We start from the raw sequence: 25,849 nt of genomic DNA, 5'->3' as shown, positions 1-25,849 counted from the left end.
CATTTATTTATTCCCACAAATATGTTTCTCTCCATATTTCTTCAGCGGCTAAGCAACCAAAAAAACAGTGTCACTCATTCTCTTCATAACTACCACAATTGGGACATTTATTATCACAAGGCACACCTTTTCTCACTAGCCTACTTCTAACAGGCAAGCAGCCTCTCAGCAGACGCCACATAAATATTTTTACTTTTTTCGGGACTTGTATTTGCCAAAGTTGCCTCCAATTACCTTGTTCTTTGAGATGATTATTGTCAACAATATTCTCCATAAGCTAGTAATATGCTAACCGAACCATGTAAATGCCTTTTTTTACTGTACCTCCATATTGGCTCATCATCTTGAATAAGCAAGTTGAGTGGTATTTTGAAAATTGCAGCCACGTCTCTTTCATTAAAAATTTGATGCACAACGAGAAGAGACATTAATTATATTAAAAGTTAAAATTGACAATTTTCATGAAGAACCAAAAATGACATTCAAATGGATTTATTCCTAAGTTTTTAATCAACACTCAAATCAGAGTCCTAAACTTAAATTACCTAGCCGTCCCCATCTGAACTGAACCAATAATTTTACAAAAGCCTCCATACAAATAATATATATATATATATATATATATATATATATATATATATATATATATATATATATATAATGGAGTTCAGGATGAGTATCATATTTCTAAAGTTCATGTTAGTATTTGCCAAACTGTCAAACACAAAGCCGTGAGACATGGTGACACTAGTTTGATGTGACACTTTCTTTCTTACCACAACAAATAATACCAAATAATTACCATTTTTGTCGATTGATGCCTCCAAAAAGTAGCAAAATAGAAAGCATACTTTCACATATTATCTCATTCATTAATTTTAATTAGTTTTATGTGTATACCATGAGCTGTTCTTGATAATATAGTAGTTAGGAAAATGAAAAATGGTAGTAATATTTTCCCCTAACATCAACCAACACACAAGAATGCACACGTACATAACATATCACAAGCTTTTCATTGCCGTGGATTTGTTAAACTTTCACCTGCCCTTACTTAATTCTCCATATTCATTCACAATCTCACTAATATATATCCACCACAATTTCCATTAATTAATTTAAATAAAATAAACTAAACTATATATCATATTCCACACCCTCCCACCAAACCATACACATAATGCATGCATTATTATATTCTTTATTAATTCCCTTTACTACTCAACCACTCAATTCCAACAAAATAAAATAAAATTATACAATCATTAAAAGATAAGTAGTACAAGATAAAAGAAATAACAAGAAAACCGCCACTTAATTTCTTGAATTAGTAAACAATTTTTAAAAATTCCATTTTGTAAATTCCAGCTAACATCTAACTGCTTCTAGTTCTAGGGTCAAACTTGAATGCAATTATTCAATTGACTCTAAGTTACTTTATAAAAAAAATAATCTATATTCACTTTCTTTTCATGGAAGAAACTTTATTACACCATTACACTTCACATTTTCTTAATAACTTGAGAATATGTTGGAAACAAAATCTTCACTTTTCTTGATAACTTATTGATCACAAAACATTCATTAATTCTTCAAAACAAAACCCTTCAATGGATGGACAAGTGAAGTCCAAAAATTCTCTTTTGGCTCTCTTAAAGTCATCATCACCTTCATCTTCATCATTATCTTATTCCTCCTTTTATTCTTCTTCTAATTCTTCTTCCTCTTGCACCATTGAAAATGATATTCATGACTTCTCACCGGTTCAAACCGGGTCCAAAGCTTCACATGAAGTAGAACAATGTCGCCACGTGGCAGAAAATGAAGCAATTGAAGGCATGGGAATGAGATTCTTCAATGATATTTTTGGTCACGGTGGAATAATAATGGAGTGGAAGGATGTTGAGAAACGGTTCAACTTAGTTGCTTGGACCGGTAATGGCCCTGAACCGGTTGTGTCATGGTCTGAATTTGGCTTCTGCATTGGTGAGAATATATGAAATTAATTTTAAGTCAACATTTTATTTATATAATAACATCATTATCCCAATTATTTCAATAATCATAACAATGAATGCACGTCACGATTCCACTAGTCCTAGCTCAACAAATAAATATCAGTATTATTAAGTCGAACACCTTTATCTCTGAGTTTAAACTCAAAACCTCACTATTATATGCGTTCTAATTTATACGTCTGAGTTTCATAAATGTTTGTCACTTCGTCTAAGACTATAAACACCATTTTTTTTACATCCGCGTGACTTAAAAATTTTGGTTGATAATTATAGTTGAATTAATCATCTATTTAACTGAATTAACTATATTTTTACATCTGATTAATCAGATGTCATGGTGTACGGAAAAAATGAGTTTCATGAAATATTTGAATTATTAATGTGCATGGTATTGATGCTGAAAGACAAAAACGGTGTCTGTTGATAAGTCTATTTTGATGAGTGTAGTGTTGTGTTGTGTTTGCCTTGTGGCACCGCTAACGTAAGTACGTAACACAAGAATCATAATGAACATTGAATAGAGTATAGAGTAGTTAATTAAGCCACCTTAGCCATGTTCTCTACATACACTAAAATTCCATTATATAAGACAACTTGTTTCATTTTTATGACTCATTCATTTTCCTATACTTTATTTTATTTCAACGATGAGCAATGTTATGTTAATTAACATTGCCTCATTTATATAATTTTCCCATATAGTTTTTTGTTTTTTCTCAAAATCATATCTATACCTACCGGTTTAATTTAATCTTATTTTTTTGCTATTATTATTTTATTTTAATTATAGGATTAGGGATGCAAACATCATCACCAGAGTTGGCAAGAGAATTGCTAAGGGCACTAAGAGGATGCAAGGAATGGAAATCAGATATCACAAAAACTGAATTGCATAATTTTTTGTTACGGATGAATGATGATTCTTTTAACTCAAGAATGCAATTGTTCTTTGACATGTAAAAAAAAAAAATCATATATACTAAACTCAAATTAATTTTTTTACTATTTCTAAAATCAATTTGTAATAATTTTTTTTCTTTGTTTTTTGTTTACCTTATAGGTGTAACAGAAACATGGATGGAAGAATTACTGAGACAGATATAAAGCAGGTTTATTATTTAATTTAATCATATACATTATTTAACTTATACTAGTATAGTAGTTCACTATTCTAAGTGTGACACCATTTAAATTATCTGTGTTTAATTGTCATATTCTGCATGTTCATGTTGATAATTTGGATTTTCCGAAGACAAACTCCAAAATGAATTCAAGTGGGGTGTATTCATACAGTTCATATCATAATTGATAATCATAATTATAAGAGTGTGTTAATTGATCATATTATGCAGACGATTTTATTAACCGCTTCAATAAATAAGCTTTCGGTGACACGTGATGAAGCAGAAGACTATGCAGCTTTGATAATGGAATCTGTTGACAACAAAAACAAAGGCTACATTGAGGTACTATTGGTCAGTAAATTCTAATGAAGTAGTATAATGGCTAGAAATTCACCTCTTAAGGTGAATAAGTGAAAATATCAGGGTTCGAATTTTGGTCTTGCATATTTCATGCAATGTCGCTGTTAACTGAGCTAAGCTCGCTTATCCATCTTAAGAATGAAATTTTTAGCCAATATACCATCTGACAAAAAAAATGTCTAGATGAAGTGTATACTAACCAATTTAGTCTCGAGATTAGAATTTATATGATTATACTATTAATAATGATTAATGGAAAATATATACAATTATTGTGTTGGTGACATATATGTGTAGATATGTGAAATGGAGACATTATTCAAAGGAAGTTTATTAAAGGCACATTCACCAATGAAACTAGGAAGCATACTACAACAAAGTGAAGATCATGAAGAAGAAGAAGAAGAACGAATGTCAAAAATGGAAGTGTTATTTAGAACATATTGGAGACGTTGTTGGGTTGTTATAGTTTGGTTAATTGGTTGTTTTGGTTTGTTTGGTTGGAAATTTGATCAATACCGTAATAGATCAGGATTTGAAGTAATGGGTTATTGTCTTCCAACTGCTAAAGGTGCAGCTGAGACATTGAAATTCAATATGGCTCTTATTCTTCTTCCTGTTTGTAGAAATACTATCACTTGGCTTCGTAAAGATCCTCGTCTTAACTATGTTCTTCCTTTTAATGACAACATTAACTTTCATAAGGTACTATATGTTAAAAATATACTATATGTTAAACTTAACTTAAGTAAATTATGTTTAGAACTACATTACATGGAATGTTTGTACATGATGTTTTGTTTGTGGGATATATATATGCAGCTAATTGCCGGAGGAATTGTGGTGGGCGTGATATTGCATGGAGGGACACATCTTACTTGTGATTTTCCAAGAATTATTGATTCAGACAAATCAATTTTCCGACAAACGATAGCTGCAGGATTCGGCTATCACCAACCTACCTATATGGAAATTTTGGCTACAACAGAGGTAGCAAGTGGGATTGGCATGGTGGTGTTAATGGCCATTGCATTTTCACTTGCAACAAAGTGGCCAAGGCGTCGGTCGCCAGTGCTGCCCTTGTCCCTTAGAAGGGTCACTGGATACAATACCTTTTGGTATTCTCACCATTTGTTTGTTCTTGTCTATGTGTTGCTCATTGTTCACTCTATGTTCTTGTTCCTAACCGACAAGTGGATCGAGAAAACGGTATGTCATTGTTCACCATTTGTTTGTTCTTGTCCATGTTCTTGAAAGAGTTATAGTACAATTTTTTGTGTAGATTTTCATTTTCTATATATTTACCTTACTACATGCAGACATGGATGTACATTGCATTTCCAGTTTTATTGTATGCTGGAGAGAGGGTCTTTCGAGCCATTAGATCAGGATCTTATGAAGTTGATGTTATGAAGGTATTTGATCAACTTTTTTTATGTTCAAAATATTCATAAAAGCTTCTGGTTCAATTTTTCTGTTTCCCCGATTTCGTTTATTGTTCTTGTTAAGTATAATTAATTATTATGCTCTCCTTTGATTTTCCATGCAGGCAAGTCTCTATCCAGGAAAAGTTCTGCACCTCAAAATGCAAAAACCAGAAGGTTTTAAGTACAGAAGTGGCATGTATATATTCATTCAGTGCCCTCAAATTTCACCCTTTCAATGGTATTCTTTCAACATTCAACATTGTACCCTTTTTCATTTAACTTTAATCCAAGCCATTCATTGTACTAATTTTGACTTTCTTTTGGCTAAATTTTCAGGCATCCATTTTCCTTGACATCAGGACCTCAAGATGAGTACCTAAGTGTGCACATTAGAACTCTTGGTGACTGGAGCTACCATATATATGCTTTATTCCAAGAGGTAAAATGCTGAATTATATGGTTCTCAAATTTTCCAGTCTAAAAATTGTTACTGCAATCTGCAGGCAGTGTTATCGGGGTTACAAGGTTGTCCAAAACTGTACATAGATGGCCCTTATGGTTCGGCTTCTCAGGACCATGTAAAGTATGACATTCTAGTACTTATTGGACTTGGCATAGGAGCCACACCATTCATTAGCATCCTCAAAGATGTTGCTAATGGTGTACAGACGGCACAACAAAGTGATCATGTAAGCTTCTTTTGTTTCGCTATTTTTTCTTCTTGCTGTGTGTGAATTGTAATAGTGCCTTCGCTAAAATTCAATTGCTCTACTTCTGCTCTATGAAACAAATATGACATTTGGGCATTTGAAAATAGAGTGGTCTCAGAGAATGCAGCTTAACAAAGAGTCCATCAAAAGCTTATTTATATTGGGTTACAAGAGAACAAAACTCCTTTGATTGGTTTAGAGATGTAATCAAGGAAATAGCAAGTTCAACTAAACAACAGGTATATATGTATGTTTTTGCTGCAGTTTATCATAAAGATGTAATTAAGATCTTCAAGCATTTTCTGACCATTATAATTTTTTTCGTAATCTTAAAGTCGGTTGTGGAGATGCATAATTTCCTAACCAGTGTATATCCTGAAGGAGATGTTCGTTCGGCTTTGCTAAGTGTCATTCAGGCCTTACATCATGCCAAAAATGGCATTGACATAGTTTCTAGGACTCCTGTAAGTGCATCTTATCCTTAAATTCGATCAAGTTATGTCATGGCAAGACTGCATATATAATGGTTTTCTCTCGAATTTTCAGATACACACACATTTTGCTCGACCAAATTGGTTCAACATATTTTCCAGATTGTCTCGCAAGCATGTAGGAGCAAAGATTGGTGAGAAAAATATCTCTTGTAATTTAGAATTGTTTTCTAACCAAAACTCTTGACTTAGTATACTTTGTCATCTTTCTAGGTATATATAATTTAGTATTTACAAGTTAAAGCTTCATCTGACCCCTCAAGTTTTTTTTAATTTTTTTTTTATATATATAAAATGCTTCTTCTAAGTTCTAACTAAGGATGTGGATTTTCTGGTACAGGAGTTTTTTATTGTGGACCATCTAACTTAGCTGCAGAATTGAAGAATTTGTGCACCAAATTTTCCACCAAAACCACAACTAGATTTGTTTTCCACAAGGAAAATTACTAAACTACTTTCTGACAGAACAATATCTGTCATATCAATTCCTCAATTAGAAAAGCATAGTTACCTTCAGAATCTTGATCAGTTTTCTTCTGTTTTGCCAGAGAATCTGTAAATATATATATATATATATATATATATATATATATATATATATGCGCGATTCAGCAATTGAAAAATGAAAGAATATACAACTATACATCAATAATAGTTCTTCTCGTTGATCGTTGTAACTTGTAATTTTGGGATGTGAATGAATGCTAGTTCGGTATTTTGCGTACACCTGAGGCAGCAAATCACACTTTTAAAATACATATCTAGGCATGTTATGATGTATAATGTATTCCTTTGTATGCTATATAATCATTGAAATAGAAATGGTTTACAGACAAATGCATTATCCATTTATGAAACATATATAAGAAATGAAATCACTTACTTGTTTTTTTAAATCTTTTACACCATTTTATCATAAGTTCTTCAACACTGGCATCCATGCGAGTACCAACACCTCCCCAGACAAGCATGTGAGTTATATCCCCAACAGATGAGCCAGTAACTTCGTACACAGGTTTAAACCCAAGTCTTGTGTAGAACCTAATCAACTGTTATAGAATAAAACATCAAACAACTCTTGTAGGACTAGTCCTATGTACCATAATAGGTAATTAGCAATGATCACTAATAATCATAATGCAAATTTCAATAATGTCCTATATCAAACAAATAAAAAAGTTCAATTTATTATCTCCATATTGAGTTTATATATCCAGTTTCTACACTTTCATTGTTGTAGAGCAAATTTTCATTTTATGCCAAAATGTATTGATTTTGTAAGTTGCACACCAAAGATGCAAAAAAAGTGAGGTATTGATTTTGTTATTAAGATTAAGAGGCCCTTATGGGCAATGTCTAACCTCTGCAATTTCTGGCCCCATATTCTGGGTGTGCCATGGGGGAGTCATTTCACCCGCTAACTTTACCGAATACTTGAAATTTAATCTCTTTTTTTTTTCTGGTTGAGAGACGAATTGGCAAAGCTATTGAAAACTCACACACACAAAGTGGAGGGACCGGGGTTCAAAGGTCGTGACGTCCGACACTAACAATTTCGACATTTCTGCCAGTTGAGCTAGGTTAATGTATTAGCTAGTTTATCGACTATCCGCTACAACAAATATTTATACTTTTAAGATACGCATTATATTATATAATAGAAAGGAACTGCAACCGCCCTGCAGTCGGAGATGAAGACACAATTGGCCAAACTTCATTACCAATCATATATAGTTTATAATCTATGTAAATCCTTTATACACATTGAGTGGATTGTTCTTAAACTAATGTGTATGCCAAAAGAATAAATGTTTAGCTGCATAATAAATTAAATTATTTAGCAAAAAAAGTTAAGCTCTTATTATGTATAAGCTTACATAAACTATTTTCATAGCAAAAGATAAAATAAAGATAATTTTTTTTTCTTCACATATGTTATGAACTATGTTCTTATTCATAAGCTACATTGGAGAAGTTCTAAAAATAAGCTGAAAAAAACTTATGAAAGTTGTCATCATAAGTAAAGAGTCTCAGAAAACTTATTATGTAACAAGATAAAGTGAAATAAGTCAATGTCTACATATGCAAATAGAAGAAAAAAAGGGATAAGGTTGGAAAGAAGAGGACCTTAGAATGGTAAAGATCAGAATCATTGATAGCAAGTAACTGAGCAGTTTGACAACCAGAATCATATCCATGACGAATAGCAACAGCTCCAATATACAAACCAAGTCCAAAGATTGATTTTTCCATTCCAAGTGTTTCTCTTTGTAGTTTAATAGAATCCAAGTGAAGAATATTTCCTTTTCCAAACCACATTCTTATCAATCCTTCAGCTTTTCCAAGCTCTCTATCAGTTACCAAACTCCTTGCTGTGATTCTGAAAAAGGGTCCTAGAGTTTGGAGCTGAAGGTTGAGTTTTTGTGTTCTTGATGATTCTAGTATTTCAGACATGGTTGGTAATGGAATTGAGTCGTTTGTAGCTTTTACAGTAATGCATTTGAATCTCGTATTTTGAATGGGAGGTTTGAAGAGATGACAAGTTGGAATATTTGGTGTAAGATGAAGATCATGAATTCTGGTTTGGATTGGTGGGTTTGTTTGTAAATTTAGGTTGTGGCTTAGCTTCATCGTTGAGGAAGCCAAAGGAGTAAGTAATAGAGATATATTACAGAGTCGCCATTTAGAAAGGAAGTGGATTAAACTAGGATTAGATTGAAATTCTTTTTCATACTCTAGGGAGCACGAAAACAAACACCGGACATGACACGGACACTGACACATCGACACCGATAAAAATTAGGAAAAATGACATAATTTAATGTAATCGTACACGTGTCCGACACGGAAACGCCTAATCTAAGGAGTGTCGGTGCTTCCTAGTATCTTATAAAAAAGGACAAAAGAGATTTTTTTTTGGGGGGTCATAATCTAGTTTGCGGGTCAATTTTGGCATCAAGTGGTTTCAGCCCTCTTCCGATGGCAGTTGCGGGAATAGAACTGTGGTCCTCCATATCAAATTCAGCATCAATCACCGATGAACCAACTAACATTATATATAATTTGAAAATTTTGAAAAACCTATTATACTATTTAGATTTAATTTGTATATTTTTATTTTTAACTTAGAATTAATTTCTCATGATTTTTTTTGTTGACAATTTCTCATGATTTAATTTATATATAAATACTTAGGGGTAAATTGCAAAGAGTTTGTTTTCGACTTGTTCTTGTCGTCAACCTACGGGTAACTTAAAAGAGATAAAACTTGAACACACAAAATACGAAACCCTAATTCTCTAAACAACCAAACAATGGCATCGGCGAAGCGATGCCATTACGAAGTTCTCGGTATCTCTCGCGACTGTTCACCGGACGAAATCCGATCATGTTACCGGAAACTCGCCCTCCAACGCCACCCAGACAAGCTCGTCAAATCAGGCCTATCTCAATCCGAAGCCACCGCTCAATTTCAGGAGCTACAACATGCTTACGAGGTTCTCTCTGATCCAAAAGAACGCGCTTGGTATGATTCTCACCGTTCTCAAATCCTCTTCTCCGATCCAAATTCTCATTCTAATTCCGTTGTACCTGACCTTTTCTCGTTTTTCTCAAACACTGTGTTTTCTGGTTATTCCGATTCCGGTAAGGGTTTTTACAAGGTTTATTGTGATGTGTTTGATAAAATTCAGGCGAATGAGATTAATTTTGCTAAGAAATTAGGTATTGGAATTGATTCTGTTAAACAAGCTCCTCTTATGGGGAATTTGGATAGTCCTTATGCTCAGGTTACCGCTTTTTATAGTTATTGGTTGGGATTTTCGACGGTTATGGATTTTTGTTGGGTGGATGAGTATGATGCGATGGCTGGTCCGAATAGGAAATCACGGAGGTTGATGGAGGAAGAGAATAATAAGGTGAGGAGGAAGGCTAAGAGGGAGTATAATGATACTGTGAGGAGGTTGGCTGATTTTGTGAAGAAGAGGGATAAGAGAGTGATTGATATGAAGGTGAAGAAGAATTTGGAGGAAGAGAAGAAGAAAGAGGAGGAGAAAGAGAGGAAGAGGAAGTTGGAGTTGGAGAAGAAGGAGAGGGCTATGGCTTATGAGGAGCCTGATTGGGCTAAGGTTGATGAGGAAGAGGATTTGTTTGAGGATGATGAGTTTGAGGAGAAGAAAGATGAGAAGGAGTTTTATTGTGTGTTGTGTGGAAAGAAGTTTAAGAGTGAGAAGCAATGGAAGAATCATGAGCAGTCGAAGAAACATAAGGAGAAAGTTGCTGAGTTTAAGGATTCGCTTGATGATGAAGAGGAGTTAAAAGCCGAGTTGGATGAGGAAAGTGAAATTGAAAGAGAAGGAGCTGGAGAGGAGAGATTAGCAAGTGAGGAGGATGGATTTGAGGTTGATGATTTGGAGGAGAGGAATCGAGATGGTCTTAATGTTGCAGAAGAGGATGCAAATGGGGTTGAACTGAATGATGATGGTGACGATGATGAATTTTTTGATGCGGCAAATGCAAAAGAGGGAGAGGAGGCTGGTGTATCAGTTGATTTTGATGTTAATGACGACAACGATGATGATGAAGATGGTGAAAATGATGTTCTTGAAACAACGGTGTTTGGGCACAGGGGCAGAGTTGATTTTGACGAGAATGAAGATGAAGGTGATGAAACTGATATTCTTGAAGCAATGTTGGCTGGGCGCAAGAGCAGAAAATCTGGTGCTTCAATACACAAGCCCACAGCTTCTGTAACTCCAGCTCAAATTGATAGTGAGAATGAGAACGATGGGGTTGGTGCTATGGAATATAACAACCGAAAGCCCACAAGAAAGAAACGTAGAGCCAAGAAAGAGAAGGGTGGCAAAAATGGGGATGGTTCTTGTGTGCCTGAAAATGGCAAACATGAAAATATGAACAGTAATGGAAATGACGATTCCTATGCACAAGAGTCTAGTTCTCAAAATTTCGACGAAATTGGTGGTAAAGAAAATGAGCAGGTGGGTAGAGATAAGAAGATTTCAAATCAACCTGTTGATAAAAAAGGAACTTCAAAGGACACAAAGTCCAAAGCAAAAATTTCATCCAAAGGAAAAAAGGCAAAGGTATAGATTTATAAATATACTTGTTATGTTCTCGCCATTGTGCCATGAGTCCATGACTACCGAAATATATACCTGTATCAGTTCTATTATACTGTTTTGTTTTAGCGGTTTCCTTAAACATGAAAACCTATATTTTACCTCAATTCTGTTGCTTTTATAAATGTAGCTAATTTAGGTTAGATGAAATTAGGACACAATTTCAACATTCAGATTTCCATTTTTCGGTTATATGATTCTGTGGTTTTCTAAAATTCGCATATGTCAACCCTGTAGCAAGGATAGCGTTGGTTATATCAATGTAAATTCACATATGTCAAGCCTCAGCAAGGATATCGTTGGTTATATCTATGTTATGTTCCATGTCTTACAATTAAACTGAAGTCTCTGCTCTATTCTGATTTCTTATTTTGTTTCTTAAATTAGAATACTTCGAAGAATCTTGGCCATTTTTGTGAGACGTGTGAAATGGAGTTTGAATCAAGGTACATTGAGTCTCTCTTGTTTATCAGATTTGAAGTTGTTCTCATCATTGTAACTCATTTGTTTTCAGGATAAACTGTTGCATAACTTTATTTGATTTGATTCTCAGGAATAAATTACATAAGCATCTGGGTGAGTCTGGGCATGCGGCAATTAAAGGTCGATAAGGAAAATACAGCAATGATTAATCATTTCAAATGTATCATCGAGTGGTTTTTCCAGGTCCACCAGATATCGAACAACTGCAATTTTTGGTCCATTCTCTAATTTTTACTATTGTGTTTAGATAAATTGTAACTCAGGCTTCAGCAGAGAGCATTTGTTATTTATGCCAGAGTTCATAACGGTATCGATACAGGGTATATCCAAATCTCAATAGAAATCACCCTCTGTATGTCAACAACATTTTGATCAATCATATCTCCCAAACAAAACATGTGTTCAAATAGCCAATATTATGGTTTTAGACTTTTAGAGTGACCAGATGGAGTTCATTCTATGTTCTGTAACAATAGTGAAATAGAATTTTACAGGCACAAGATTGGAAGTCTATGAAGATAGTTTATGGATTTCAATTGGATCCAGATCTATATTGGGTTCACACAAATGACTGGAGTTAAAATCTGTGTTATGGGTATGAGCACAGATATGGATTGGAGGATACCACTAGCAAGTTTATGAATTTATTCTTTTCAAAAGAACTTTATAAACGTAATTTTATATTTACTCATTTGGTATGTTTTGAGTATTTGATTAGCTATTTTTCTTTTAAAAGAAAATAAAAATTAGGGTGCATTAGAGAAATGAAAATGGCCAAAATTTAGGTTCATTTTCTTAGATTTTTTTTTTTTTTTTGTATGATTCTTCAAATAAAATTTACATTTTACTACGATTATGACAAACTTTATAAAAATTGTGGCTTTAAGAAATCATTGGTAGTTATGAGTATTTTATGTGAAAAACACTAAGTTTTGTCCGATGAACATTGGATGAAGCAAACTCTCAATCCACAAACCCCTTTCTTTTCCCAATAACACATGTCGCAATCTTTTTTACCATCGGGATGATAGACTTGTGATTTATTGAGTAGTAACTGTCGGTGGTTGAATTCTATTGTGAAGGGGTGGTGGTACTTGCAAATACTTTAACGATATCAATTTAGAGGCGCCGAAGGTAAGACATATCTAATCTAACCAGTAAGACAAATTTATATAGGAGAAGAATTAGGCTTTATGGGAACCTTCTCCTGACCATCTGTCTTGTTGAAGGTAATAATAAAACCGTCTTATGATAGGTGTTGACTAATGATTGAGCGAAGAACATGGCAAGTCATGGCCAAGTTTGGAACAAAATTAATAACAAACTTCAAACTAATAACCATAGCTATGTCAATCGTTTGGAATAAAAAACTTATACATCCAATTCTCAAGAAAAAAATGTCTTGATAATTTCAAATTCAAAAGATAAAAAATAATATGAGAATTTTATTTTTAATTTAGAAATTAAAGTGTTTCAAATATTAATTAAAGAAAAGATAAAAACATAATTACTGTATCATAATTTCTCATTTTCATGAATTAAATATTACTATTAGAGTCATGTATTTTAATCACAAAGAACACTTCCAACTACACGTATGATATCACCAATATATCTTACAAATAATATATATATCTCTCTCTTATTTTGCATCTAATAAACGTGACTCTTTGAGTCATGCATGTCTTATGATAATGAATATATATATATATATATATATTAAAGAAATATGGATACAAATAATTTTAACCTTATTATATTTATGTATTTATTGACGACAAACTATAAGTTTTGTAATCTACTACTATAATGATATAATAAAATTGATTACTATCAAATTTATTAATTTATCCTTATTAATTTTAATAATATTTCAAATTTTATATCCTTCATTGTAATTTTACTCTATTAAAAATATCTACTTCTAGTCTAGTCTAGTATACTTCTAATATAATAAAATCGATTACTACCAAATTTACTAATTTGTCCTTGTCAGTTTTAATAATTTTCAAATATTGTATCCTTCAATTGTAATTTTACAAAAAAAAAAAAACTTTGGAAAAATATAAAAAGAATAAGATGAATACAACAAAAGAATTATATATGAATCTATGCATAAAAATTAGAACAAAACAAAAACAATAAAAAAATTATAGAAAGTTCAATAAAAACAAATATAGAAAAAATATATCTTCTATACATCTATACATAATATAAATAGGATACCTCAATTTGGTGTGGATTTTTACTTTCCAAATTTACCCTTCACACTAATATAAATCTACAACCACTACCACAATAACTTCCATCAATTTTATATTTGTTTGTTTCGGTAACCAACTTTCAATATCAATTTCACTTTCTCATTATTTCTCATTATTTCTACCGTACATATGAAAAATTTCAATGTACCGGTACATTAGATTGATTAATTAATAAATTAGTGATTATTTTATGAGAGCTTCTACGGTACATCGGAATAATTCGAATGTATCGGTACATTAAGTCATTAAATTGATAAATTAATGATTATTTTTATGAATTAAGCCGATTATTATATTTTAGAGATAATAATATTACAAGAAAAATCACAATTTCACTGTTTATAAGCAATTCACTATTTTTTTAAAATTTTTGATTAAAAAAATACAATATTGACTAATATAAGGAATAAAAATTCAAAAAATATCAAATTTTATATTTTTGACAATTTCGATAAATAATTCTTGGTTATTATAATGTTTTTAATGATAGAAAAAGTTATTTATTTTAAAAAACATTATATAAAGGGGATATGGGAGTTTGAGCTGGCTTTTTTTGGGTCCATTTTGCCCTTCACTATAATTTGAAATACCACTTAACAATAATACAAACAATACCCTTGATTTTTTCAGTAGCAACAATTTTTTTTTATTAACAATCTCACAATAACATAAGATTATTATTTTTTGGCTTAAATGCACTTTTGGTCCCCCTATTTTCAAAAAAATGAAGTTTTGGTCCCCCTATTTTAAAAACCAACTTTTTAGTCCCCCTATTTTCATTTTTTTTGAGTTTTGATCCCCCATCCTATTTTGGGGTTAATTTTGTTGATGTGGCCTTGTAACTAATGATGTGGCAACATTCATATGGACAAATTTAATATCCATGTCATTATTATATATTTTTAAATTCAATAACATTTTATTTATAAAATATTTTAATTGTTAGAATTATATATTCAACTGAAATAATAATTGTTAAATCTTATAAAATATGAAATTTGAAACCCTAATTATCAAACCTTCAACTACTAGAATTTTATTCACCGTCGGAGAGAATCATTCCTTATGGATTTCACTAATCCTATGGTTTCTGTTCAAACTCAACAATTTTTGGATTTTTAAAAACGAAAAGAAATTAAAGATGATTTTGTGTTTCAATAGAAATTACTCATACTCTTTAAACTATCTATGACTTTGGATGAGTTTGAATGAAAACCCAAAAATTGTTTTAAGTTTGAAGTTTAATTCTAGATTGGTTTTATATAAAGTTGGATGATGATGAAAGTTGAAGGTTCTTGAAACACAAAACTTGCTTTCAATATGCAATTGTTTGATATGAATCAAAGAGGATCATGTCCATGTTGTGATTGTTTGTTTTTTCTTAGGTTTAATAAATTAGAGGTGGATTTTTTATTTTAATGAACTTTCTTAGGTTTAATTAAATTATTTTATAAAATAAGTTTTATTGAATTAAAAACAAATAATGACATGAATATTAATTTTGTCCATGTGGACGCTGATATGCATTAGTGACAATGCCACATCAACAAAATTAGCCTTAAAATGGAATAGGGGATCAAAACTAAAAAAAAATTAAAATTGGGGGACTAAAAAGTTGGTTTTTAAAATAGGGGGATCAAAACTTCATTTTTTTGAAAATAGGGGGATCAAAAGTGCATTTAAGCCTTATTTTTTTTTTTTACATAAGTTAGACACAGGCAGGCGCGGAACGCGCTTGCCTGGCCCGCTAGTAAAGAATAAGATGAATACAACAAAAAAGATTACATATAAATTTATAAATTTATGCATAAAAATAGGAACAAAGCAAAAACAATAAAAAGATTATAGAAAATTTAATCAATAAAAAATTATAGAAAGAATATAGAAAAAATAAGATGAGAAGTATCATTGATAATTGTTATTTGTTTAGTTTTTTTATTGACTAAATTGCTTAGTAATAATGACATTACAAGAATGGTTGAAGTTACAATCCCCGGATTGTAACCGATGAATATATTCTAGGGACGACCCAGTAGAATCAAGTCTCAAAGTAGGAATTCCAATAGTTTGAATAGAATTCAGTACAAATGAGAAAGATTATGCAAGCATAATATTGATTGAAAGTTTTTTAAAAAAGAAGATAATTTGTTGAATATTGATTGATTTGATGCAATAAACTTGTGCTAAATATTCCGAGATATTCAAATCCTAATGGTACCTTTAAAAGCAGGCTTTGTCTAATATGAATCAGTGATACATGTCTTTCACGGTGCACGACCTTTAATTACCATTGGATTAGAACGGGTTTATTAGATTTTCAAGGGGACCTTCCACACAGAATCATTTACCCTTTCCCTCACAAATTCCAATCCCTGTAGCTCCACTACACCGACCACCCACCCAACCCTCTCTCTCGGTGGTATACGAAGCAATTTATCATACAAGTGGCCAGATCTTGCATTGTCAAAATGAGCAAGGATGAAAAAATAATTAGTTCCAGTTTAACCTTATTAGACATAACATGGATTTAACCTTGTTAGTTCCAGTTTGAATTTCTAAGTTTTAAACAAGAGATCTTGGCCTATGCTAGCAAACTTCTCGTAATTCATTTTCTAGAGATCCACCGTCAATGTTGTAGATTTGTAGTCTTCCACTAAGTGTTGTTACAAGAACGATGCAGATTTGGGTCATCGGTGGAGGAATGTCGAAGTGTATTTTTTCCGATGAGTTGTTGCAGAGGCGACGTCAGATGATCTGAGTTGTTGATGGATCAGAGGGATGCCGGAATGGATTTTTGCCGATGAATTGTTGCAGGAATGGTGCCAGATTTGGGTCGTAAGAGGATGGGAAGCAGATGAAAAATAATTTAGTGTGGAAGGAACACCATAAAATCTAATGAGACTACATAATCTAATGGTAAATAATACTTATGCACAATACAAGACCTATTGCACTTGTTCACATTAGACCTCGCCTTAAAAGCATTGTCACTATCCCTTATTATGGAGATCCAATTTGGGTCATACTCTTCAAATTCTATGCGTGCAAAGAGACACTACAACAAAGTTGCATTGGGGATAATACTTTTGTTCCATAAATGAATATTAAAACGGCTAATATGTATATTTTGTTAATTCCCCGGGTGTTATTGAATAATAGTATATTTTGTTATCCTTTTTGTTTTTTTGTTTCCTTTTCAATGATTATGAGGTAATTTTTTTTATATATAATATGAGGTAAAATTGTGGGACTCAATTTTAGTTTTTTAGAGTTGCATTATTGAAGTAAAAAATAATGGGTAAAATATGTTTAGTCCCTACTTTTATATTGAATTTTGATTTTCGTTCCTATACTTTAAAATCACTCTTTTTAGTCCTCAATTAATTTCCAATTTTGGTTTTAGTTCCAAATGTTAAGTCAATTAACAATTGACTAACTAAAACCCACATGGCGTTGCCACGTTGGAATTTGTTGACACGTGGCATCCTACCTAGACTGCCACGTCAGTTTTTTTTATTTTTTATTTTAAAGATTTAAAACAAACATTGCTTATTTTTTTCTTAAAAAAAAGATTTAATAAAAAAAGATTAAAAATAAAAAATAATAGTAAAAATATTGATTAAATAATTCCATTTTTTAAAAATAAAAGAAACAATTTTTATTAGGAGAAAACTTACATACTGTTCTTTAAAAACTGTTTATAGTGTGCCGTACAAAAAACAAACCCAAAGTTGTTGAATAGGTGGGTCCCGCAAAATAGTTTTGGCAGTTATTTTACATTTTATGTGAGGAACAGTATGTACAGCATCTATGAAACTATACCTAAGTTTTTTCCTTTTTATTATTGGCAAAAAAAAAATTTAAAAAAATATTTATAAAAAATTAAATAATGACATGGCAGTCCACGTAGGATGCTACATGTCAATGGAATCCAACGTGTTGACGCCACGTAAATTTTCGTTAGTCAACTGTTAGTTGGCTTAACATTTGGGACTAAAATCAAAACTGAAAATTAAATGAAGACCAAAAAGATTGATTTTAAAATATAGGGACGAAAACCAAAACTCAATATAAAAGTAAGGATGAAAATATATTTTACCAAAAATAATTGAATTGCTTTAAAGTAGTGCGACTCTAATGGGACACGCGTGTTAGATTCACCATTGGGTGGTACGATTATCAAGAATAAAACACAACGACCAATAACTACTTTTGCAGGGTGAATTTTTAATTCCCACGAGTAAAACAGAATGACCAATAACTAAAAGGGTCTTGCTAACGAGTGCCCCCGGGGCACTCTTTAAGCATTCCATTAAAAGAAACTTTTTATTCAAAAAATTAAACACACCAATTTCTAATGCGTTGACTTTACGTATTTTCACAAAAATTCTATAAAAAAACTTACTATTTAAGGGCTTAAAGAGTGCCCTAGGGGCACTATTTAGCATTTGCCTAACTAAAAATAGGTTACTTAGAAAATTAAGAATTAACCAAACACATTTGTGAAAATAATATTCCTGATAATAGGATTCCTAAGAAAACTAATCCCAAGAATAAATTTTAAAATCGTGAAACAAACATACCCTTAAGTTTAGATAATTATCCTGTTCTCAAATTCAATATTCTAGTCAGGACCAAATGTCAACATTTACAAAATATGCATACATGCAATCCATTTAAACATAGATTGATGTATATGAAATGCAAGCATCAACATTGTAGCAAATAATAGCAACCGGTATATACGAAACTACGCAAAATATGTAGAGCCTTGAAGCACTACAATAGGATCTTGCTATCTACACAAAATACGAACCACTGGACTGTTTAAGAAGAAAGTATATGCAAATCAAAGTGATTTAGCAGCAGCATCTATGTAAACAATGGCTTCAGCCTCTGAGAACTGTTCTCCCTCTACCAACCCTTTTATCAAGGTATTGGCGTACGATTTATTAGGCGCACGCAATGGTAGCTTCCCAGATTTGAAGCCCTCAATATCAAGAGGCGAACACCTGGTTAAGTTAATATAAACATGAATACCGTAAAAATATGGACCGAGAATAAGTCAGCAAAATATCACAATTGGAACCTATAATTAGTTACTCACGTCATAGTAATTATAGGAATGTCGTTCTCCTTTCCTAAGTAGACAACATGACCATACCAACCATCCTGCGCGACAATGTCAGAAAGAATTCATGACCAAGTCAGCAGATGGTAACACTTGATTAAGTAAACGAGGAAATAATCACTCAGAAAATTTGTAGGAATGAGGAATATATACCTTGACAACCTCCCGAGAACTGAACTCCTTGTTAGAGATGGCATTCAGAGTAGTCATATCAAATAAAGAAGAGCCCGCATCAAGGCTTAAACCATTTTCCTGAAGTAAAATATCATTGAACTGCTCTAGCCTGTAACAAATGAGGATCCCAATAATGTCATGATCTTTGAAAGAGAAAGGTTATATACAAATAAGAGCAGATTTTAACGTTCAGACGGATTTACTTACGAAATCTTGTACATGCACATGTGGGTCTTGTGCTGAGAGTTTTTCTCAGGATTAAGAAACGCAACACCGCCAGGACCCCATGAACGTGAGGAATCACGACCAAAAAATATATGACAAGGGAAAGTCTTCCAAAGGATCTCATTCGGAAGAGTTTTGTTCACTGAACCAGAACACGGCTTCTGCAGACCTTCCACCTGCATATCATTTTGGATCTTGATAAAAATGTAGCATAAAACAGAAAAAACAAAGCAGTAGAAAAAGAAAGCATGGAAGCAAGAAATGAAAGGTGGCATGTTGCAAATTCTTTATAATTTGAGCAACTAATAAATAATTATATTTGAAAATCAAAGAACAAAAAAAAAATTCTGGGCAAGCCTAACCCTTTCCTTAACAGGCATCAATTTGACATCTTTTATGAAAAAGTGGCAAAGGCTAACAGAGATAAAAAAAGCCTTCTAAAATTTGACTTTGGTATAACAATAAATAATTTAAATGTTGATTAATGATTCAAATGAATGAAATATAAACATTTGTTTCATAGCTGTATTGTCGTTTAAATTTATAATAGAAGATAAGATAAACAACTTGATTTGCATGATGCATTACCTGCCCGCCTGCTACGTAGCAATCAAATCTTGGCCTCCACATGTTTGAACCATATGAAGCATACCATAAGTAAACATTTGACAATTCAGATCGCCACGAACAAGACGCAGCATTCTCTTCATCTGGATCAAGCACAGAGCTTCAAGTTATCAATAAGTTTCTGACTACTATCTCATATAGCTATTGAACTGTACAAAATCAATTGATACGTAATTCCATGTTAAGCATTAACAAATCACGTGATTCAACCTAGTTTAAGGCAACGGTTAGCAATTTATAACTGCCTCTGCAAATCAAGGGATTCTGTTGAGACCTGCAGCCTTTCATGCCAAATTACAGCCGAGGAAAGACTGTAAATACCTTAGACAGACCGAGAAATGTAAGCATTATTCCACGCCTAGTTTTTGTTGGTGGATAATGATCAGATTCTCAAAAAAGTAAAATGGATTTCCTCAATGAGTGAAGGGCAATAATGTTGATGGATACTAAAACCCAAAAGGGAGCAGAGCAGAATTACTCCTCGAGAACGAGGAAGGGTTGATAGTTGAAGTAGCCCTAAGATTCTTATTACCCACTTCGAATAACCAAGCCAAATATGAGGCATGTGCAGCCGGCCTAACCATGGCTGAAGAACTGGGAGCGCAAGAAGTCAAGCCACAAATGGATTCACAGCTCATGGTCTCACAAATCAAGGGACGGAATACCAAGCCAGGGACCAACTCTTGCAAAGGTATTTAGCTTTGGTCAAAGAAAAAATGAGCAAGTTAACTAAAGTCGAGGTACAATATATCCCCGAGAACGAAACAAACTGTTCGGTATCCTGTCCAATTTGGCAGGTGAGATCCCTGGGAAAAAATAGATTATTGATCCAAGAGACTCTCGCCACTCTCAGCATTGATACTGCCGTTTGAGCAAGACTGCCCTTGAGGCAGAGGAACTCAAGGGAAATTTTATGCGACCAATTATGAAGTATATCCAATCGGGGGAACTCGCTAGTGATCCGAAGGAAACTCTCACTTGTTTCTTCAAAGAGAACACTATAACTACCACTTGTCTAGCCCTTGTTTTTTATATATATACATCCAAAGTGATTCATTCTAGCTACCTCACTCTCTCCCGGAGTTGAGTGTTAAACATCCAAAGTGTAGCAAATTTTAAATGTTATATAGGGTGTTACCTGCATAAACATTGAGGTTGGAAAGTGGTTTCATGACCTCCTCAAGGAGCTCTGCAATAGTTTTTAATCTGGGTGGAGCTTCGCCATCTTCAGAGTCAGAACTTGAGACAAGAGTATGCTGCAAAGACAGATTTAAAGTGAGAATCCTTGCCCAAACAAAGGATGAAAACAAATACACAAGCGAAGGACGCAAGAAAAAGAAAAACAAATGAAGCTAAAAAAGTCTGGAATTTATGTCCCTCTAGAAACATTAACAAATGATACATACATGATTTATTATTACCCTATCACTATATTCTAACATAGATTATAGAAAATCCAAAATTGTATATAGTTAGAATCTATACATGAAAAAAGACAACAACTTTACAACATTTGGCCCCAAAAAGAAGTGAGAAAAAAAAAAGAAAAAAAAAAGATGACTGTGAGTTAAGCATAGTATTACTTCAATATAATTTGATTAGCATTATTTATACTTATAATCTTGCACACAACTTTTAAAGCGATTTACACAGCATAAATACAATACCACAATATAAGAATTAATTGTTGAAAAATAAAAATCATGGAAATCCATTACCGGAGGATCTGCCACTTGGCTAATTAATTCTTGTGGCAATTCAGATGCAAGTGTAGGCCAAAAGGGACTCAACTCCTTGCGAACCTGGAAACCATGCATAACACTAAAACGACTGGCTGTGTACCAAAAACAAAAATAGGAATCTCATTTACATCTAAGGCTACTTAAGTCCCATCTAAAACTGGTATGGAAGAAATAAAAAGTGACCCACCCCAAACTCCCCAAGGAAAAAGTAAATAATTCCCCCATAAAAGAGGGCCACATGTTATTACCGCTTGGATCACACGCCATGTAGACTCAAATGGATAGGCCTCTGAAGATCCCACAAGAGGCTTGTCTTCAAGTAAAACTTCCAAACAAGCATGCATCGATTTGGCAATGGAATCAAGATTATACCCTCCTTCTAAAACCAGTACAACCCTACCTTCAGCTAAATCCATCAACTGAAATATAAATGTAAAAAACATTATATCAATACAACACATCATTGTGCTTTCACAGTCTATACAATCCTACCTTAAGCTAAATTCATCAACAGAAACTTACATACATATATATAAAGCATATTAAGCATTTCATAGTGCTTTCAAAATTTAAAACTCTTGAGGGAAAAAAACACAATTGAAAACAAATAATATACCAATCACAACAGAACATAAAATATCAATACAACACGAACACACCTAATATTAAATATCATTATTTATATCACAATACACTTCATAATTTTAGTTTTAACAAGCAAATAGCATACCAGCATTACAATAAACACGTGGAAGTAGCATGCAAGAACAGTCAGTTTTTAAAAAGCAACCTTTTTCAACATAAGGGAAAAACCAAATGGTGTGACACGGCATCCACCTAAAGGGTCTCCAACAGCTGTTACACAAAAAAAAATAATTACTTAGTTATACTTTAAGAAATCAATAAAATTATCACATCAATTGACACAAGCTCAAGGCAACCCATTAAAAAAACTCTAAATTATGCAGCCATTCACCTGCATCAAATCCAGCAGAAACTAAAATTATGTCTGGCTTAAATTTTTTGGCAACAGGGAGTAAGATGTGGTCCCACACTGCAAAGTAGTCTGCATCACCACATCTCCCATTCTCCCATGGCACATTTATATTGTATCCAGCACCAGCTCCTTCTCCAATCATGTTATAAAATCCATTATCATCAGCTGGATAAAAACTCCCATGTTCATGCCTGTATGAATAGGAAAGTTGATATGACTAGGGTTCGACAGCTAAAGTGATAGAACATCGAAACATATTCATCGTAAATCCATAATTTTCCAATTTAAAAGGAAGAAACAATCTAGCAATCAACTTTATTGCATTAACTAGCAGAATTGCAATAACTATTATGGTATACCAACTAGTTTATAGACATTTATGAGTACTAAAAAGCAAATACAAGATTCCCAACAGTAAACAAAATCAGAAAATGCACAAGAATAATTGACACACCTGTGAACGGAGAAGAATAATACTCGAGAATCAGTCCAGAACATTTTTTGAGTACCATTTCCATGATGGACATCCCAGTCCACAATTAAAATTTTCTTTACACCAAATTCTGGCTGTCATTCACACGGAAAAACCATAAATAAAGGGCAATAAAATAACTGACCGACCAAAGGCTCGAAACTCTTAATAAATACAGGAATTGATTGTAGATTTTGCATTACTTACATTTTCATTTAAGAGATAAGATGCAGCAATTGCAACATTGTTGAACAGACAAAATCCCATAGCTTCATCTGGCTCTGCATGATGACCTGGAGGCCTAATAATAGCAGCAGCAGAATTCAATTCCTTGCTAGCCACTCTCTTAGCAACCTGTTCGTAAAAACATCTTCAGCTAGGTTCATGTAGTTTTTCTATGAATAAAATACCGACTCGTTTTTACCAAATTAATCTTGAGATTTAGGGAGGGTTATCATCACAAAAGAAGAGGATGCATTTTCTACCATAACCTATACGGCTATACCTATAACCAAACTACTACTAGGTCATTCAAACATGTAATGATCAAACAAAGTAAGAGAAATCCATATTCCCTCCAATTCCTTTTTATGCAAGCAAAACTACAGCTGAAAAACGCCGCTAAACTTTCCAATAATCTTGGACATCAAAAACTCGTGTGGTTTTTAGATAGACTGAGTAACAAATGTATGTGACCTATAATATAGGCTAAATACATTGGTTACTCGATGTAACTAAAAAGTAAATGTTCTCTTATATTAAGTACCGGAGGTAGTAGAATCAACAACATGATCAATGAAAAATACTTAAAACATGCAATTAATAACATATTAGCTGTAAAATGTAAATAAACCGGTTAAAACAAGACCTCTATTGCTGAACCAGCAGCAAGATAAGCCGATTTAGTCGAGCCTTCGTTGAAGTATATTGAATTAAGTCTAGCTGCAAGGTTGCGCCTGTAATTAAAACTTTTATTGCTAATATTCTTGATTTGATCCACATGTTTTTTGGAATGCACAGCTAATATATGTTTATCTTCAGCATCAACAGCATCCAAAATCACACAACTAATCAAACACAAAACATGGATTCAGAAAATATGAAAAAACAAAAGGAAATTAGAGATAGTAATTGTTATTACCGATCGGTAATGCCGGTGGTTTGAAGTTTATCCCAAATAGCCTTAATGCGATTAGGAGTTTCGGGATGGCGATTATCGTCTGGATTGAAATGCTTACACATTCTGTTGTCGTAGAGTAAACCGACGCGTCGTTGTTGAGAGGCGATTTTATCCTTCTTAGACGACATCGATGAAAAGTAGAAGCGAATCGTGAAGTGATGAATTTGAATTTTGAAGAGGGAAATAGGGTTTTAGCTTAGCGGTAGAGTAGTAAAGTACAGAATGAGTTTTTCCCTCCCTTGAGTGCTGAAATTTGGGGGGGACTGTTTTTATGACTCTGGTTTCTGGATCATATACGATTGGGGTTTGGAGATTTGGCTTTCTAGTTGGACGTCACACTACTAGTCCCTAAAAAAATCTTTTCGTTTTAACTCTATATAAGTAAAAATATATATGATCAGTTTGTTAATAAATTAGATGTTTTCTCTTTTTGCACCATGTGAATCTTTTATCTCCTGAATTTTTTATTTTGTCTTTGAAAAAATTTTGGTTCGTAGAAACTGAAGTTTTTTTTTTTTGCTTGAAAATAAATTTCGGTTTCTAAAAACCGAAATTTACTCTGAATTTGCACTAGTAATAATTCGGTTTCTGCGAACCGAATTTTTCTGCAAGGGTAAAATTGGAATATTGGGTATAAAAGATTCACGGGAGGTGGGAAGAGAAAACATCAATAAATTATTTTTGTTGCTACTAAAAAAATCAAGGGTATTGTTGATATTATGAAAAACTCGTACCAAAACTCATGTATCCTCTTTATATATTGTATTGATAACAGAAATTTTTTACATTTCAAAAGATTTTATAAATTTTTAATATTTAAAAGAATTCTTCATTTTTGATCAAAAAGAAAGAGAAATGGATGAAAAAAATAATAATTTTAAGGTTTAAAATTTAAATAAAAACTTTTTTATTTCACAAAAAAAAAAAAAAAAAAATTACCGCAATTTACTAATCTACAAATGATAATAGTAATCCACTAATCTTTTAATAACAAAAGTGATTATAATATTTGATTATGACAATAATTCACTAATTTTTTTAATATATATTTTAACTACTTTTTAAAAAAATATTGTATCCTATAACAATCATCCATATTCTTTTTTACAATCAAAGAAGCATTCAATTAATAGAAACTAGAAAGCAAATCCCAAGATACAAATGAGGCCACAAGCTCTCAACATAACCCACCCACAACGTATGTTTCTATGAAATGTCCATCTTGATTCTAGGTCATATTCATTTTGTGCTATGACTAGTAGAAGTGGTAGCAACATGCATGGGTA

The 25,849-nt window shown here is 32.7% G+C and overlaps 4 protein-coding genes across 11 annotated transcripts; 2 read left to right on the top strand and 2 right to left on the bottom strand.

The window, feature by feature from the left end:
• The first annotated feature begins 1,444 nt into the window (after nucleotides 1–1,444).
• Nucleotides 1,445–6,612, top strand: LOC123885297 (respiratory burst oxidase homolog protein A-like). 3 transcript variants are annotated; one of them, XM_045934570.1, is made up of 14 exons: nucleotides 1,458–1,986; nucleotides 2,809–2,974; nucleotides 3,079–3,127; nucleotides 3,371–3,484; nucleotides 3,800–4,207; nucleotides 4,325–4,711; nucleotides 4,822–4,917; nucleotides 5,052–5,167; nucleotides 5,266–5,368; nucleotides 5,433–5,618; nucleotides 5,747–5,878; nucleotides 5,975–6,103; nucleotides 6,186–6,264; nucleotides 6,471–6,612. In XM_045934570.1, the coding sequence occupies exons 1-14, from the start codon at nucleotides 1,611–1,613 to the stop codon at nucleotides 6,578–6,580; spliced, it is 2,451 nt and encodes an 816-aa protein (XP_045790526.1). In that variant the 5' UTR covers nucleotides 1,458–1,610; the 3' UTR covers nucleotides 6,581–6,612. The 3 variants fall into 3 exon arrangements, with proteins under 3 accessions (XP_045790528.1, XP_045790527.1, XP_045790526.1); XM_045934572.1 differs by lacking the exons at nucleotides 6,186–6,264; nucleotides 6,471–6,612 and having other exon boundaries at nucleotides 1,445–1,986; nucleotides 5,758–5,878; XM_045934571.1 differs by lacking the exons at nucleotides 6,186–6,264; nucleotides 6,471–6,612 and having other exon boundaries at nucleotides 1,445–1,986; nucleotides 5,749–5,878.
• LOC123885298 lies at nucleotides 1,863–8,806 on the bottom strand. Of its 5 annotated transcripts, XR_006801122.1 has the most exons (5): nucleotides 8,258–8,806; nucleotides 7,014–7,179; nucleotides 6,732–6,857; nucleotides 6,642–6,699; nucleotides 3,183–3,452 (listed from the first exon to the last, which is right to left on the bottom strand). XR_006801122.1 is itself a non-coding variant. In XM_045934576.1 (4 exons), the coding sequence occupies exons 1-4, from the start codon at nucleotides 8,759–8,761 to the stop codon at nucleotides 1,959–1,961; spliced, it is 732 nt and encodes a 243-aa protein (XP_045790532.1). In that variant the 5' UTR covers nucleotides 8,762–8,806; the 3' UTR covers nucleotides 1,863–1,958. The 5 variants fall into 5 exon arrangements, 4 of the variants coding, with proteins under 4 accessions (XP_045790532.1, XP_045790531.1, XP_045790530.1 ...); XM_045934576.1 differs by lacking the exons at nucleotides 3,183–3,452; nucleotides 6,732–6,857 and adding an exon at nucleotides 1,863–1,978 and having other exon boundaries at nucleotides 6,642–6,683; XM_045934575.1 differs by lacking the exon at nucleotides 6,732–6,857 and having other exon boundaries at nucleotides 6,642–6,683.
• A 536-nt stretch (nucleotides 8,807–9,342) lies between these two features.
• On the top strand, nucleotides 9,343–12,319 carry LOC123884229 (DNAJ protein JJJ1 homolog). Its single transcript, XM_045933292.1, has 3 exons — nucleotides 9,343–11,232; nucleotides 11,656–11,714; nucleotides 11,822–12,319. The coding sequence occupies exons 1-3, from the start codon at nucleotides 9,445–9,447 to the stop codon at nucleotides 11,877–11,879; spliced, it is 1,905 nt and encodes a 634-aa protein (XP_045789248.1). The 5' UTR covers nucleotides 9,343–9,444; the 3' UTR covers nucleotides 11,880–12,319.
• Nucleotides 12,320–18,573: 6,254 nt separating this feature from the next.
• On the bottom strand, nucleotides 18,574–24,927 carry LOC123884133 (histone deacetylase 5-like). 2 transcript variants are annotated; one of them, XM_045933146.1, is made up of 15 exons: nucleotides 24,809–24,859; nucleotides 24,525–24,772; nucleotides 24,252–24,450; nucleotides 23,591–23,737; nucleotides 23,366–23,478; nucleotides 22,891–23,102; nucleotides 22,705–22,769; nucleotides 22,163–22,333; nucleotides 21,891–21,974; nucleotides 21,311–21,428; nucleotides 20,134–20,255; nucleotides 19,528–19,721; nucleotides 19,300–19,429; nucleotides 19,123–19,187; nucleotides 18,574–19,027 (listed from the first exon to the last, which is right to left on the bottom strand). In XM_045933146.1, exons 2-15 carry the CDS (start codon nucleotides 24,689–24,691, stop codon nucleotides 18,865–18,867), a joined length of 1,950 nt encoding a protein of 649 aa, XP_045789102.1. In that variant the 5' UTR covers nucleotides 24,692–24,772; nucleotides 24,809–24,859; the 3' UTR covers nucleotides 18,574–18,864. The 2 variants fall into 2 exon arrangements, with proteins under 2 accessions (XP_045789102.1, XP_045789101.1); XM_045933145.1 differs by having other exon boundaries at nucleotides 24,525–24,927.
• Between the last annotated feature and the right edge of the window lie 922 nt (nucleotides 24,928–25,849).

This window comes from Trifolium pratense, linkage group LG5 (assembly GCF_020283565.1).
Source record: "Trifolium pratense cultivar HEN17-A07 linkage group LG5, ARS_RC_1.1, whole genome shotgun sequence".
Classification (NCBI taxonomy): domain Eukaryota; kingdom Viridiplantae; phylum Streptophyta; class Magnoliopsida; order Fabales; family Fabaceae; genus Trifolium; species Trifolium pratense.
The sequence above is the reverse complement of the archived record's forward strand: the minus strand, read 5'-3'. Positions and strand labels throughout refer to the sequence as shown.